Source organism: Zootoca vivipara, chromosome 13 (assembly GCF_965207765.1).
Source record: "Zootoca vivipara chromosome 13, rZooViv2.hap1.1, whole genome shotgun sequence".
NCBI classification, from domain to species: Eukaryota; Metazoa; Chordata; class Lepidosauria; order Squamata; family Lacertidae; genus Zootoca; species Zootoca vivipara.
The window spans coordinates 28,141,799-28,156,786 of record NC_142596.1 but is presented as its reverse complement, the minus strand read 5'-3'; the positions used below and the strand labels follow the sequence as shown (position 1 = coordinate 28,156,786).

At 50.4% G+C, this 14,988-nt stretch overlaps 1 protein-coding gene across 2 annotated transcripts; it reads left to right on the top strand.

Moving 5' to 3' along the window:
- Window positions 1–3,044: 3,044 nt before the first annotated feature.
- On the top strand, window positions 3,045–10,990 carry LOC118093019 (interleukin-9 receptor). Of its 2 annotated transcripts, XM_088656696.1 has the most exons (9): window positions 3,045–3,202; window positions 3,971–4,066; window positions 5,449–5,572; window positions 6,329–6,516; window positions 6,844–6,992; window positions 7,363–7,540; window positions 8,078–8,192; window positions 8,858–8,942; window positions 9,972–10,990. In XM_088656696.1, the coding sequence occupies exons 2-9, from the start codon at window positions 3,979–3,981 to the stop codon at window positions 10,506–10,508; spliced, it is 1,464 nt and encodes a 487-aa protein (XP_088512822.1). In that variant the 5' UTR covers window positions 3,045–3,202; window positions 3,971–3,978; the 3' UTR covers window positions 10,509–10,990. The 2 variants fall into 2 exon arrangements, with proteins under 2 accessions (XP_088512822.1, XP_034987625.2); XM_035131734.3 differs by lacking the exon at window positions 3,045–3,202 and having other exon boundaries at window positions 3,966–4,066; window positions 5,449–5,504.
- The last annotated feature ends 3,998 nt before the right edge of the window (window positions 10,991–14,988 follow it).

Genomic DNA, 14,988 nt, shown 5'->3' with positions numbered 1-14,988 from the left:
GCGAGAAAAAGGAGACTAGGAGGACAGAGTTTCCTCCACAAAGGGAAGTCCAAGCCTGGATTGGAAACTGAAAAGCAGCTGGTGGGTCTGGCATAGGGTGGAGGGGTTACTATTGCACATATTAATATTGCGTAGCTTGAAGCAATTGGATGCATAAAAGCAGACTCCTTTCGGAATAAAAATTGTCCAGACCCATAAATATGATTCAAAGCTTTACTAACCAGAACTTCTTCAAAACTGGTACAGTACAAAATAATAATAATAATGATAACTCCAAGTAATTCCATAAGACTTGTCCAAGCATAGGCTCAATATCATAGAAATATGACTCTAAACAGACCTAGAATCAAAGGTCTCTCCCTACAGTCTCCATTAGCTTGGAGCTGTATCTCATGGAAAGACTTATTTGCACATCTTTCTCCCACTATTCCTGGGAAATAAGAAACCAAAGGCAGCTCCCTTCAAAATGGAGATTTGCAATTGAATACTGTAAACATCTGGTCTAAGGTTAAACACTCTCATGAAAAGGGTAGAGAGTATCAACAGTTAATCATTAACCCAGCTAGAAGCTTAGAGAGCTTTAGCATTCCCCAATGGAATTTTCAAGTGTTAAACCCATAGCAGTATACATGCAGACATTCTCCATTTCAGTCTGCAATTAAACAATTATACTCAACATTTAACTTGGTGATAAACTTCATTTCTTTGTTTCATTCAAGAACCTCTTCCTGGGAAACGTGCCAAAGCGCTTTAACAATCAAGGCATATTAAAAAACTATTTCAAACCCAGTACTGGTGCAGGCTGGAATAAGCATCCCCCATTGTTACTTTATGTTATTGTTTATTTATATGCCACTTTTTAGCCAGAAAGGCTCCCAAGAATTAGCAGATAGTGTACACACAAATGCAATAATGCATACACTAATAATGCAGAATTATACACATTCAAAACATTCCAACAGTATTACAAACCAAACACATTGGTGGTCCTACGAAAAAAGTTAAGACAAAAATACCTAAGCAGCATCTTCACTTTAAAAGGATCCCAGGCAAAGGGGTGGGGCAAGGCAGGTGGAAAAAGCTGAGCCCACTAGATCAGGCATAGGCAAACTCAGCCCTCCAGATGTTTTGGGACTACAACTCCCATCATCCCTGACCACTGGTCCTGTTAGCTAGGGATGATGGGAGTTGTAGTCCCAAAACATCTGGAGGGACGAGTTTGCCTATGCCTGCCCTAGATGGTCCTAGCAGCCTCTCCCCTGGAGCCCCTTCAGATGCTTGTTGCCAAGGGAGGCCTTCAAGAGAAATAGTGCGAAGGCAGTTCCAAAGCGAAGGGGCCACCGGACCAAGCTTTTCCTGTGTGCCCTGAAGCGGCCCAGCAAGCCTAACTTCTTCCAGACATCTATTCCCCCCCCCCAACCACAACATTATTTCCTCCCTCTCTCCGCTGGCCATCTTGCCCCTTGGAAGGGCCATATACCAGGGCTTGCCTGCCTGAGCCTAAAGTTCCTCCAGGAGGCAGAAGCAGTCAAGAAATCCCCTGCTGTTGAACCAGGCTGCAGCCTCTGCTGCACTGGCTTTTCCCGGCCTGGCATAGCGGGATCTTTTCACCGGGGACTGATGTCCACAACCTTACACCTTGCCTGAAGCTGCCTGCCATCCCCCACTGGCCTGGACTAACACTTGTATGTGGAGGCCGCCTGAAGCAGCCTCCCCATCCCTGTTGCCAGAGAAAAGGCGCAACACCTCCCTCCCTGGCATACACCCAAGGTCTTCTTTCTTCATCCTGAAAGACTCTCCTGCCTTGGGAGGATGCAAGAGGCGCATCCTGTTGGAACTGCTATGGATGAGCCATCAGAGGAAGTGTCTGGAGCAGAGGAGCTGAACACAGCTGGGCTCTGCTCTAGAAGAGAGGGGGGTGGATTTGCAAACTGGTATCCCTGCCAGGGCATCTGGGCTGCAGGCGTTTCAGGGGAAGCTAGTCACCCCATGGACCTATAGCTAACAAGGAAGAGTTGATTTAACAGGGCAGCCTGACACGGAACCTTGTGTGTGTGCTGCAAAAGCACAGGGTCCCTGCAGGACAAGAGGCCAGCCAGGCAGCTGCACTTGCCAGTTCAATGGTTGCAGCTGTGCAGCTTCAGCTGTCTGTCTGTGAGCCTTCCTTTCTTACTTCCCTGAGAGCCCCTTTGCCTGGCCACAACCCCTTTGGGCTACTTCTTTTCCACCTGACTGGGTGGAATTTAGACACATTTTAAAAAACACAGTGAAAATGCTTTTTTTAAAAAAAGTGTTTTGAAAAATATATTGAATCTGCCATAAGCTCACTATCGCCATCTAGTGTGAAATTTGTATAATGCACTTAAAACATTATATTTGCAGCTGTACAGCTGAGTCCTGAAGTCTTCACTGGTGCTCTTTCTCCCTTTCTAGGCTGCAAGGATGGCTCTGGATGTCTTCCTCCTCTCCCCAGGGAGACAACCTTCCTCTGTGGGCACGACCGGCCCAATATATTCAACTGCCCGCCTGTGGCAAAGAAGGAAAGATGGAACGCCCCCTCCCCAAATCCAATATACAGAAGACGAGTGGATTGGCAGCTGACTCTTAATTCAGCCCTCCACACCATACTTGACACAGCAGACCAGACCCAAGTTTCTGGACAGGTCACGCAGCAACAGGGGAATGGCTTGGAGGAGGGCTTTAGATGAAAATGTGGGGGCTGCTGCCCCACCCCAGCACCTGCCACCTGAGGCAATTGCCTCAGTTTGCTTAATGGTTGGGCCAGCTCTGTTTTGGGATCAGAAGAAGCACAGATGTCTCCTTACATGAGGTAGCAAAAATGTAGGGCAAAAACCAGGGCTCAGGCAGGTTTCAGGCACATGGCTCATGCTTGGGGACCCACAGGGTTAATGCCTTCATACCCCTCAAAATTGGTTTGACAATCTTAGAGACAATCTCCATAGCCTGCGAAACTTATCGCCAACATCTGCCTCAATAGAGAAGAGACCTCCCCCTGCCTGGTAAACAAACTGTTCTTTCTAATCAGCCCAGGGGCCAAGACGGAGCAAATTGCCACTGGAGCAGCTCCAGGAGAGGAAGAACCACAGAGTCCATCTGCAGCCACTTGCCATTGCTTTCTGGACTGCTTTTCTGCCTCCCACGAAATCTATCCAGAGAGAGAGACCCCCCCAAGGAGCTCTGGGTAAGAGTCACATTGGGTCTGGTCAAGGCACAGAGGAGGGCTGATATAATTTATATAATAGCTGTGATCAATGGGGCTCCCTTTCATGTAAGCGTCCATGAGATTTCAGCCTGGGTGGTATAAGAATTTCCACCCCCCTCCAAATTACTGGGAGTCCTTGGGTCCTTTTGAGGCTCTGTTACAGGGCTGGTAGAGATGCAATTATAACATATAGATATAATTACTGTATTTTTTCTGTGTATAAGACTAAGTTTTTTTACTTTAAAACAAAGTTAAAATCTGGGGGTGTCTTATAAATTTGGGGTCCCCAAAAGTAGGGGGCGTCTTATACATGGGGGAGTAATATACACCACAAAAGTAGGGGGAGTCTTATACATGGAAAAATATGGTATATCATATCAATTTTATAATATAGATAGATGTAGATATATAGCAAGTCTCCACAACTGAGATGGCTATAGCTGTTAAGGAATGTTCTATATAAGGTGGGGTGGGGGTGTTTCTGCATCCCCCCACGTTCACCACTATCCTGCGTATCACACAGCAACAACAGCCTTCAGTGGGAATAAAGCAGGTGAAAAAGCTCTTCTGAATCCATCCTGTCTCCCTCCCTGGGGCTTGGCATGCCATGTGCAGTATAAGCTTCCTGGCCCCATTGCCACAGAGAGACCTTAGTGCCTCGCCATCGGAAGTCACTTTCCATCTGCAGGGAGAGGAGCTGGCTTAGCAGTGGGTTGACCGGGCCCCTTCTGTCCTTCTGTTTTCTAGGAGTCATTATGGCCATGGGGGAAGGCTGTCAGACCACTTGCCTGTTGCAGGTGCTCCTCTTCCCTCTCTTTGCGGCTGAGGAAATACAGCAAACAGGTAGGTGGGGAGGGGAGCGGTTCTTGGCCACCAAATGGACCTACAGAGAATAGGATGTACGTCTGAGGACCTGTGACCAGAGCGGAGCTCAAAAGGCACCACAAGGTCTCTCAGGACATCTCCTGGTCTCAATGCGTGTGGATGTGTTAGGGTTTAACTTAAAAGTAGTTGGGGTGGGGGGCAGGGGTTCCATTTTGTCCAGAAAAGCACTGTTGAAAGAGGGGGCAGTGTCTTTAACTCTCCACCTGGCCATTTTCCAGATTAAAATGCTGCTGTTCACCCTATTGTGAACATATCCAGACCCATCTCTGGGCTTCTTTCCCGGCTTTGGCCCCTTTGAGGAAGTGGAAGGTCCCTAGGGTCTTTGCTGTTTTCTTTACAGAGTCCCCTTTCTACATTTGTTTAGATTTTTGATGTAATATTTGTATTCTGCCTTTCCAACCACACGTGTTGAGCTCAAAGCGACTCACAATAATCTCAGTAGCGTTAAGAAACAACGAACAATGCAATCACTGTATGGTCAAACCTCTGTTGTCGAACGTAATCCATTCTGGAAGCCAGTTCAACTTCCAAAATGAGGATCAAAGGGCGGTCAGCAAAGTCAATGGAGAAAAATGAAAATAAAAATAAAAAACCTCCCCAGGAGCTGTTTGGCTTCCGAAAATCATTCAAAACCGGATCAGTTACTTCCAAGTTTCAGCATTCGGGAGCCGAAACGTACGATAACAGAGGCATTCAGGAACCAAGGTTTGACTGTAATATCAAACACAGTAGCATACGACAAAACAAATTCATCAAGATGATTTAATAAAGTAATTCAAAATATCAGAAAGCGCTGCTGAGCACTAGCCCTGTACTAGATTACACCCTCTCTCTGAGAAGGGGCTTTTCCTTCATCCAGTGCAGTGGACAGGGCATGCTCAGAGACAGGTGAGAAGCAGGAGGTTGCAGAAGAACACACAAGTGCATAGCAGCTTGTCCACTGAAATCCCCAAATCAGGTCTCTCCTCCAGAAACCTCCCAGCAACCCAGAGGGGCAGATTGCTCCTTTCATCTTCTGCTCAAGGCAGGAATGCTTCTTAATGCCGGCTGCTTATGGGCTTCTTCCCTTTGGAGCATCTAGTTGGCCACTGTGAGAACCAGAGGCTGAACTAGATGAACCACTGGTTTCATCCAGCTGCAGGGCTCTCTTTGTGTTCTTATGCTCTTGTCCCCAAAGCATCTGCAACCTCTTCTTCCCAGTGCCTCCTAATGGCACATTTGGAATAAACGCAAGCCAAATTTCAGGAAGGAGGGCGGGAGTGGTGCTGGACTGATGAGGGTGCAGCTGGCGTCTAACGGTGCCCTGAACCCCTTCTCCCCTTTTCTCTGTCTCCTGGCAGGGCTCTCCAACAACAGTGTGCGATGTCTGAACAATTATGGGCTGCAGGGCCGCAGGGTAAATTGCACATGGCACCGCCGTGAGGAGATCCTGGGAGAGGGACCCTTCCACCTCAATTTCTCTGAGTAAGGGCAGGGACACCAAGCCCTGTTCCCTGCTGGGTGACTGGGAGCTGGCAGGAGCCAGGTTTCTTGCAGGGTGGTTCTGGGTTCCTGGGGAGTGTATCTCTCATGGTTGCAAGCTGTGGGGGGGAAAGGAGGTGCCTGCAGAGTCCAGGGGATGTTGGTGATTGATGGGTTTCAGGAGCCAGAGAGCAGACTTCCCAGGACTTTGGCAGGAGCACAAGGGGCAAAAAGCAACAGCCACAGCAGGGTATACCCTCTTGGGAGAAAATGCCCATGGTGCTAGGCACAACCACAGAGTCAAAGGCTGCTCTGCCCAATATCACGCCCATCCCAGCCCCCAGGGATCTGTTCGAGTCCCTTCCCTGGTGGGTAGACCCTTCCCACTCCTCCCAGATGGGCGAGTGGGCTCTCAACCACCTTTGCAAAATGGCCTCTTCACCCTCTCCACCTCTGGGCAATCCTTAATTTCTCCAAAGTGCACATTTAGATTTTCAGGTTGCCTGGAAACAAATCCCTGTCCCTCCCTCCTTTTGTCCCTTTTGGACACACAGTCAGGAAGTCCAGGTAAATGAGTGTTGTGATAGGAGTTACTCTCCATATGCTCAGAGGCATTCTCTCCTTCCTCTCATGGCGGCCGGCCACATTTCCCCAGCCTGGCCACATTCCCCCAGCCTGGCCACATTCCCCCCAGCCATGCTTCATGCCCAGCGGCCACCCCAAGGAAGGACCTTCTTCCCCCTCTCCTCTGTTTTGCAGCCTCCTCGGTCTCTACAGTGACCTCATCTGCCATCTCTCTGAGGAGGCCCTGGACCTGTTCAGCTGCTCTGTGAATAGTGAAGAGGGCGAGTTCACAGAGAACGATGAGTACAGCGTCTCCTTGTATGCCTCCTCCTCCTCCGGAAATGGACTCATAGTCTTTGCGATGTATGAGCCCAGGCTGCACAGTGAGTCTTCTTGCGTGTGGAGGGACTGACTCAAACTTCTCCAGGACGGGAGAGTGGCCATGGTTGGAGGCAAGGGTCCATGTGTACTCCAGCTGCTGGGGACACACTGTTTGCCCCCAGCCTTTTCCCTCCCCTCCACCTCTTTCTGAGCTTTTTCCAGCCCTGGACATCCTGGTGAGCCCTGCTGAGTTCTCCCTGAGCAGCAGCAGCTCCCTGGAGGATGTCCCAGGAGCGCGCGCACGCACACACACACAGTGTTGCTTTTGGGTGGGTGGGGTCTTCTTGGCTCTCGGCAGCACCTCCTCTCCGCTCTCCATCTCTTTCCAGTCAAATGTGAGCCACCGTTTGACCTGCAGAGCAACATGAGTTCCAGCAAGTGTTGGATGCAGTGGAGGAGGCCAGAGGCCTATGAAGACATTTTTCTGGACGACTGGCAATGGGAACTGGCATTCAAGACCACAGAAGTACCCTGGGAGGTAAGAGGCCACTGAAATGGGCTGAGAGCGGAAGGTGTATCACCACCTCTTCCCTTCTCAAGGATCACGGTGCCCTGGAGGATAGGAGACATGAGGGGTCTTGGCTGACACACAGCACAGAGACGTCCAGTCAAGGTTTGCACACTGACGTGGATGGCAAATGGCTGAGCAGCAGTGATATCTACAACTGAGAAAATGGGGTTGGGTGAAAGCACAAGCAAACGTTGAGTCTGAACAAGCTGTTAGCGGCACAAGGCAAGGTCTCCACCCGGAAGCCCCCATCTCCTTCTGGTATTTGCTATGGCTTACAGGGCCTGCTCAACTGAATTTTGTCTAATGGAAACATTGCTTGTGCTCCGATCCTTCACAGCAGGCACAGAACAAGGTCTGGGTCAACAAAGAAACATGGGTGGAAATTGAGGGCTTCGAGTTCGAGTCTGGCATAGAGTATGTGGCAAGAATTCGCTGCAAAACTCCAGATGTGAATATGCACTACAGAAGCCAGTGGAGTCCGTGGAGTGCCACCACCAAGTGGAAAGTTCCCCCAGGTCTGGTACAAAGCTGTGCTGCATTTGATGTGCCACACACCCAGGTCCACACACACAAAAATTCCACTTCTCTTGCTTGCACTCATTTGTGTTATAGGTTTTGTTTTCTTATGCTCAAAGGCAAGTTACAACTCACAAAACAAAGTACCAACAAAGGCCCCCCCCCCGCATTAAAAAAAACACAGGGTCACGTCTCTTGGGGGGAAAGGTCGTCTTTGGTGTTCCTCGGAACTAGCCACGTAAGCTTCTTAAGGGACAGGTTTTTAAAATCTGCCTTTCTAGGCAAGACACAGACTCTCTGCGGCTACCAGTTTCATCCCCCAAAGATTTATTTAGTATTTTACTGGAGCTGAATATATCCCACACACCACACAGGCTGCATAAGCTCTTGGTGAAATGCGTGTCTGCTTGTTTGCCGTTCCAAAGTGAAACCCACAAAAAGGCAATTGTGCTCATTCCTTCGGTCACCAGCTCCTTTTTTTGGCAAACCGAGGGCAATCCTCCACTATACTGATGTGCTGATGATTCCATCCACAGGCAACGAGCGGCAGCAGCATTGGGAATCCCACCTCCTGAAGCATGTGTTCAACCCGCTCTTTCTCTGCCTGGGCATCCTACTGTTCCTGCTCCTGGTACTCACAATCTTCTGGAGGTATATCACTCACTCATTCATTCATTTCACCTGGAGATGTTGCATACAGGCAGCCAGGAGGGCCCAGGCACCAGTATTTGTGTTTTGCTCATCACATGAGGTCAGAGAAGGAGTTGGGGTCTCTGGCCCAGGGCTTTGCTACCCTGAGTTGCACTCCCTCGCACCCACACAATGTGCCTAGTGCATGCACAAGCGCAGAAAACAGAGACACAGGAAAGGGAGGCTTTTGTGGTTCCCACAGCAGGAAAGGAGTGCCTGTCACATAAAAGGCACACAGACTGCAGTATATCTATCTCCTTCTGCCCTGCCCTGAAGTGGGAACTGGCTCTCAGATTGGGTATGGCTGATGCTCAGCCTTTTGTGTGCATGGAGGTACTTCCTTCAGTTGTGTGAACACCAGCCCTTCGAGGGCGTTTGCATACAACCAGACCACTCTCCAGCTCCAAATTGGCCCAGCAGGTGGGCAGGAGGTTGCCTGTGCTTTCTCTTTTCCTCACTGGGGTTGACATGCACCAAGGAGGTGGAATAGGGGCGCTCAATGCTTCTGCAGGAGGAGGAGGAGGCAATTATTTGTACACCACCAGCACCCAGGGAGGATGGACTGTGGGAGGCTGGAGGAAGAGAAGGGGTGTTTTCCCATGGGCTGCGCTTCTCTCTTTCCACAGATCCAAGGGCCATTGCAGCGCAAACATCCCCAGCCCAGCAGCTTATTTCCAGCCCCTTTATCTCTCACACAGTGGGGATTTCAAGGTAACAACCATGATCTCGGGAGCAGCCACATAGAACCTGATGATGGCTGAGTACCAAGCTGGGGAGGGCGGGGTGTAATTCTCAGGCTGCCATGGAGAAGTGGGCCTCCCATCCTTTCAGAAGAGAAGAGGGTTTCAGCTACAGAGATGGCTTTCTGGGCAAGGTTTTGGTATTGCCGCCTGGGAGTCTTCCTGGTCCCTCTCTGGTAGTGGTGGGGAGATGTGGGTGTCAGGCTGGCAGCTTTGTGGCCTAGGCAGGACCTGGCCGCCTCACTTGGAGGCAGGTTGTAAACAACAACAACAACAACAACATTTGTACCCCACCCATCTGACTGGGTTGCCCCAGCCAATCTGAGTAGCTTCCAGCATATATAAAAACATTAAACATTAAAAACTTCCCTATGCAGGGCTGCCTTCTAAAGGTTGTATAGTTACTTTTCTCCTTGACATCTGATGGGAGGGTGTTCCACAGGGTGGAGGCCACTACTGAGAAAGCCTTTCCTAGTTCCCTATAACCTCGCTTCTTGCAGTGAGGGAACCGCCCAAGGCCCTCAGCGCTAGATTTCAGTGTCTAGGCTGAACAATGGGAGTGGAGACACTCCTTCGGGTATAGAGGGCCAAGGCCGCTTAGAGCTTTAAAGGTCAGCACCAACACTTTGAATTTTGTTTGGAAACGTACTGGGAGCCAATGTAGGTATTTCAGGACCAGTGCGTATGGTCCCAGCGGTCGCTCCCAGTCACCAGTCTAGCTGCTGCATTCTGCATTAGTTGTAGTTTCCGAAATGTAGTTTTGGAAATCTGAAGCAGCGCGTAAATCATGTAAATAAAAGAAACTAATCTCAACCAACCAGGTTCTCCAGGTATCTAGGGATGAACATACACACACATCCTGCAAGTAGCAGGTAGCCCGAGAGGTGCACACTGACTCCAGCAGTAGCCGAGGGGGTAGCGGGATCATTCTCATGCTGGCTTCCGGCATGGAAAGCCATTCCAGGTGGGGAACCTGAGGCTATTTTCTGCTCTCTTCCAGCGCTGGGTTGGCCTGGCAGAAAAGAGCGGTGGCAACGAGGACAAGGAGATGCCCTGGGGCCACAGCAAGGGGGGCGAGGAGGAGAATGCCCCCCCAGCAGGCATTTCCCGGCTTTCCTTCTGCCAGCCCCCGCCAGAGGCTGAGGCCCTGTCCAAAGAGAGCAGTTGCCCGCCGCCTGAGGTGCCAGACTATCAATATATGGCCAGCAAACAGAGAGGCCTCGGGGGAGACCTGAAGCAGCCGCAGCCTGAAGCAGAGGCACCCCTTCCCTCTGGGGAAGCAGAGCAGGAGGGCTCTTCTTCTTTGCCATGCGAGTGGGGCTTCACCTTCCAAAAGCAGGGCCCACTGGAGACGGAGACACCCGCCCTTCTCCTCCTCTTTGGCAGCAATGATTACTGCTCCTTGGGAGGTGGCCACAGCCAGCCAGGCTCCAGGCCTGCTGCTGAGCAGCTGCTGCAGAGCATCTCAGCGTGGGGCCCGGGCCAGGCTGCAAAGGACTCCCCCCAGGCTGTTCTGGGCCCCACTGGCCATGTCTGACCCCCACCCACAGATCAAGGCGAGCCCTGTTGCCCTGACCATGGCTGGGCTGATGTCTCGATGGATGGATATTTCCCCAGTGGGGCTGGACAAGAAGACTGTCAGTGTGACTTGATGGCTGGGAAGGGGGCATCCCTGGAAGGAAGGAGGCAAGGGGAACATTTGGGAGCTGTGTTGCAGTGGGAGAGTCAGAGCTGACAGTTGGAGCATGTGCAGCCGGGTTGGCAGGGGGTAGTGCCTGCTTCTTTCCAGTGAGTTCTGCTTGCAACTGCAATAAAGTCACACTCAGAACAGAGGCCCTTTGCGTTCTCTGCTCCCTGTCCCCCACCAGAACCCTGCAGTGCTTCTGCTGCTACTGCCACCCCTTGGGAAAGGTGATGGGGTAGTGGATCACAGGCCCAGCCTTCCTGGGCATCTGAAGCTGCTGGGCCTGTTAGCTGCCACCCACAACACAAGGCAAGAAGATCAAGGAGCTAGGGAGGGTCGAGCTGTATCCTTGAAACAGCTCTCGGTGCAGTTTCTTGTATTGCGGGGTGTGTGTGTGTGTTAATATCTGCAAATCCCCCAGAGAATTCAAGCATCCATCAGATTCCATTGGCCTCTGAAGGCTGTCCATCTCGAGTTCCTCCAGCACTGCAGCATGCAGTAGCTGCCTTCTGCCCAAACCTCACCAGGGAATGTTCTGTCGGTGATGATGGATTCACAATAAGCCCCCACCCCACACTCCGCTTACAGCGTGTGAAGCCCACCCCCAGCCATATGTGCTGGCCCAGTGATGTGCTGAGACAGCTTCGTGGTTATCATATGGGCCATGAAGTCCTAGGCTGGCCCATCTGAGACAGCCTCAGCATGGACATTGAAGCCGCCCAAACTGCCATGAAGGGATTCTCCAATACCACACTCAAGACTACCTCCGTCAGCTCGGCTCCATTCCCATGGAGGTCAGAGGAAAAACACTCACCCCACCCCACCCCACCCCCACCGAATTGCTATTGATCTGGTATGAGGAACTGGCTAGTCTTGGCCATGTCTTTCCCAGGTGGGAGGGGTTTCACAACAGGTACTACCGGTATCAGCCTAAATTAGATTGTGTTGCCTCCAGTGTGAGAGTGGCCAACTGCTGGGGCTGTTTATCTTCCATGACTGCTGCCAGGAAGGATGTTTTATTATCTGTGCGGTGCAGCAGCAGTGGCAGCAGCAACACACATCTCTGCAGACCTCTTCCATGCTGCTGTGAGGGAGGGCAGCAATCAGTAGATCAGCGCTGAAAGCACCCCCAGGTGCAATGATAATATTGCCTCAGGCAAATGCAAGCAGCATCATGCAAGTCTTTTGCTGGAGGTTGGGGGAGGGGGAGAGAGCCGACCAGCCTTTGGCAACTGTGCTTCCTTTCTCTTAGACCTTCTTCATCCAGCTCAATAACTCTTCCCAAGTTGGGGAGCAAGGATAGTAGGAGGGTAAGATACTGAGAGATTTCTAACCCAATGAACGCCAAACACCTTCTCCTCACCTTAGCTCAGCACCTGGCAGCCTTGAGCAGATGCCTGCCTCACTCAACCCCATCCCTTCCTGGCATGTGATACAGCCACAGATGCTAATCAGTGCCAATCAGAGCTCTACTCAGAAGCTCCGATCTGCTCTGCTCAGCATTTTCAAGAAAGATATGTTCAAATCACATGCAAAGATCTAAGCTGGTTAATTGTTTTGAAAGTACAGCCCAGGCTATCTCATGAGTGCAGACATCCGTAGACTAGAGCCTCATACCCTCTGGGGTCAGAAAACCAAAAGGCAGAAAAGGCCAGAAAAACCAGTTAGATGTTCTCCTGCCATGAGAAGATGGCTGAGTTGAGAGTTGAATCAATGACTTCCAGGTTCACACCCGTAGGACCTGTGTTCTATCTCTAGCTCAGGCATCCCCAGACTGCAGCCCTCCAGATGTTTTGGCCTGCAACTCCCATGATCCCTAGCTAACAGGACCAGTGGTCGGGGAAGACGGGAATTGTAGTCCAAAACATCTGGAGGGCTGAAGTTTGGGGGTGCCTGCACTGGACCCTCAGCTATAGTGAAATATGACCATCTTTCAGCCCTGTACCACCCTACAACATCTATACTCTTTCACTGCATGGACGATGCCCACAGAGAACGGGGTGGCATAGTTTCAGGACAGGATGTGTGTGGGCAGGGGGAGAGGATCAGGCATTCACATCCAAGGAGAAAGGAAATGGCTGGCTATCATTGTTATCAAACTTTATTTCCTGGGGAAGGAGTGCCCCCTTCCCTCAAGTTACTAATGTACCAGAGACTGAATGTTTTCTAGATCTTCACTTTAGCTTGGAGTCTGGCACAGGGGCTGTGTTTGTGGCTTTGACAATGATGCCCACTAAGAAATCCAACTAGAGAACCTCTTGAATCCACTTTGGACATCCCATCCCCTTCAAAGTGCCCTAGTGAACTTCTTTTTGAATGTGGGATGACTATTCATTGAAGTTAGAAATGCATCCAGTAAGCAGCCTGTACAAAAGGCGACATCTGCTGGTAGTACATTCTTGAAATTACAGAAGTTTAAAGGAAGTAACTGTTTGTGTCTGGTTCCTGCCTGCCTCCATACCCATTACAGTATACAGTATGGCCTTTTAATGCTGGAGAGCAGAGAAAGAAGCTGAGGAGAAAGAAGTGGCTCTCAACCCAAACCTATTCCATGTGCTCTCCTATTGGATCACTGCTGGCATGGCCAGTGGGTGTATGCTTCTGAATAGCACCAGCTGCTAGAAACTGCAGGTGGGCTGGTACACCAGGGTCCTGCTTGAGAACTTTGCTTTGGGGCATCCGATTGGCTTTTGTGAACACAGCAGACTGGACTAGATGGATCATATATCTAATCTGAAAGCCAGGCTCTTCTCTTCAGAGTTCCCCCTCCAGTACAGGAGAAAGGGTATTTTCAGGAGTGCCCCTCCCAAGGATACCCACTTGGCACTATGACATCCACAAATCATAGTACCCCTCGCTGGAGAAGCTCGGATAGATAAAAATCCTAACACAGACTACCAGAAAAGGCAATCAGATAAGGCATTATCAGATAGCCTGGCAGACAGGAAAAACAACAACATTCAAATTTGTTGTAGACCGCCTTTTCTGTGATGTAGGTATGATGTATCTGGGTGGTGGTCTTGGGCTACACCCCTTCTGTGATCTATGTATGTATGAGGTTTCTGGGGGTGGTCTTGGACTCCAGGGTGGGCAATTTATATAAGGGCAGGCACACCTTTGTTCTGGGTCCTTCTTTCTCCTGCCTGTTAGTTCAATAAAGATGAGGCTTACTAGCTGCTTTGCTTCTCAATATTCTCTTGTTGGCCTCTGTTATTTTCTCCTACTGATGGAGAACCTACAAAGGACTCTATAAGGCAGGGGTCAACAACCTTTTTCAGCTGTGGGCCAGTCCACTGTCCCTCAGACCAGACATCCCCAAACTGTGGCCCTCCAGATGTTTTGGCCTACAACTCACATGATCCCTAGCTAACAGGACCAGTGGTTGGGGAAGATGGGAATTATAGTCCAAAACATCTGGAGGGCCGAAGTTTGGGGATGCCTGCCTCAGACCATGTGGTGGGCTGGACTATATTTTTGGGGAAAAAATATGAACAAATTCCTACGCCCCACAAATAACCCAGAGATGCATTTTAAATAAAAGGACCCATTCTACTCATGTAAAAACACGCTGATTCCCGGACCGTCCGCGGGCCAGATTGAGGTGATTGGGCAGCTTCCGGCCCACAGGCCTTAGGTTGCCTACCCCTGCTATAAGGGCTCTTGTATACCCTGTAAGGGAATAAGGGCAGATTTTGTTTACAACAGCTGCAGTGTGTGTTGTGCGAACAGTCCCTGGGCTGTTCCCCGAGCTGGAAAGGGGTTAGTTTAACCTCCGGTTTGTTATCAAATGATTTGTGTTGCAAAATGATGCTTGTCTAAAAAGTGTGTCACCAACATGAAATGTTTGGAAACCTCTGCTGCATACTTTTCCTGTAATTATATAAATTGCAATGAGATCTTTGTGGAATGAGGAGATGAAATTAATATTACAGTATCTTGTTATATTTGATGCTTTCTATTGGTGCCAGTAGCCCTGAGAATATTTATATTGAAGGGTGGTGGACTCAGGGGCTCTTGCACTATTTTTGTGAGAGTAAGAACAGCGACAGCAGCAGGAGGGTCTCCTCGCTGCTGAGCCAGGAAGAGAGGAGACGGAGAAGTCGAGTCCCGGGCCGGCAAGCCTCTTCGCCGCCCTCCGGCTTCCCGAGCTCCAGCCGAGCCAAAGGGATGAAGGAAGCCAACAGGCCAGCTGGCTCCGGGTCCTCCGAGGGAGGCGTGCCCGGGCAGACTGCTCCTGAGCGGGGTGCCTCTCTACCGAACAGCTCTCCCCCTTCGGTTTGCCACCGTCGAAAGGGGGGCGTGGTGCATCACAGGAACGTAGGTTGGAGGCGAA

Bases quoted from the DNA above. Each gene is read 5' to 3' on its own strand.
- LOC118093019 (XM_088656696.1), top strand. From the start codon at position 3,979: ATGGCCATGGGGGAAGGCTGTCAGACCACTTGCCTGTTGCAGGTGCTC. The intron at 5,573-6,328 runs GTAAGGGCAGGG...TCTGTTTTGCAG, and splicing joins TTCCACCTCAATTTCTCTGA to CCTCCTCGGTCTCTACAGTG. The intron at 8,193-8,857 runs GTATATCACTCA...CTCTTTCCACAG, and splicing joins GTACTCACAATCTTCTGGAG to ATCCAAGGGCCATTGCAGCG.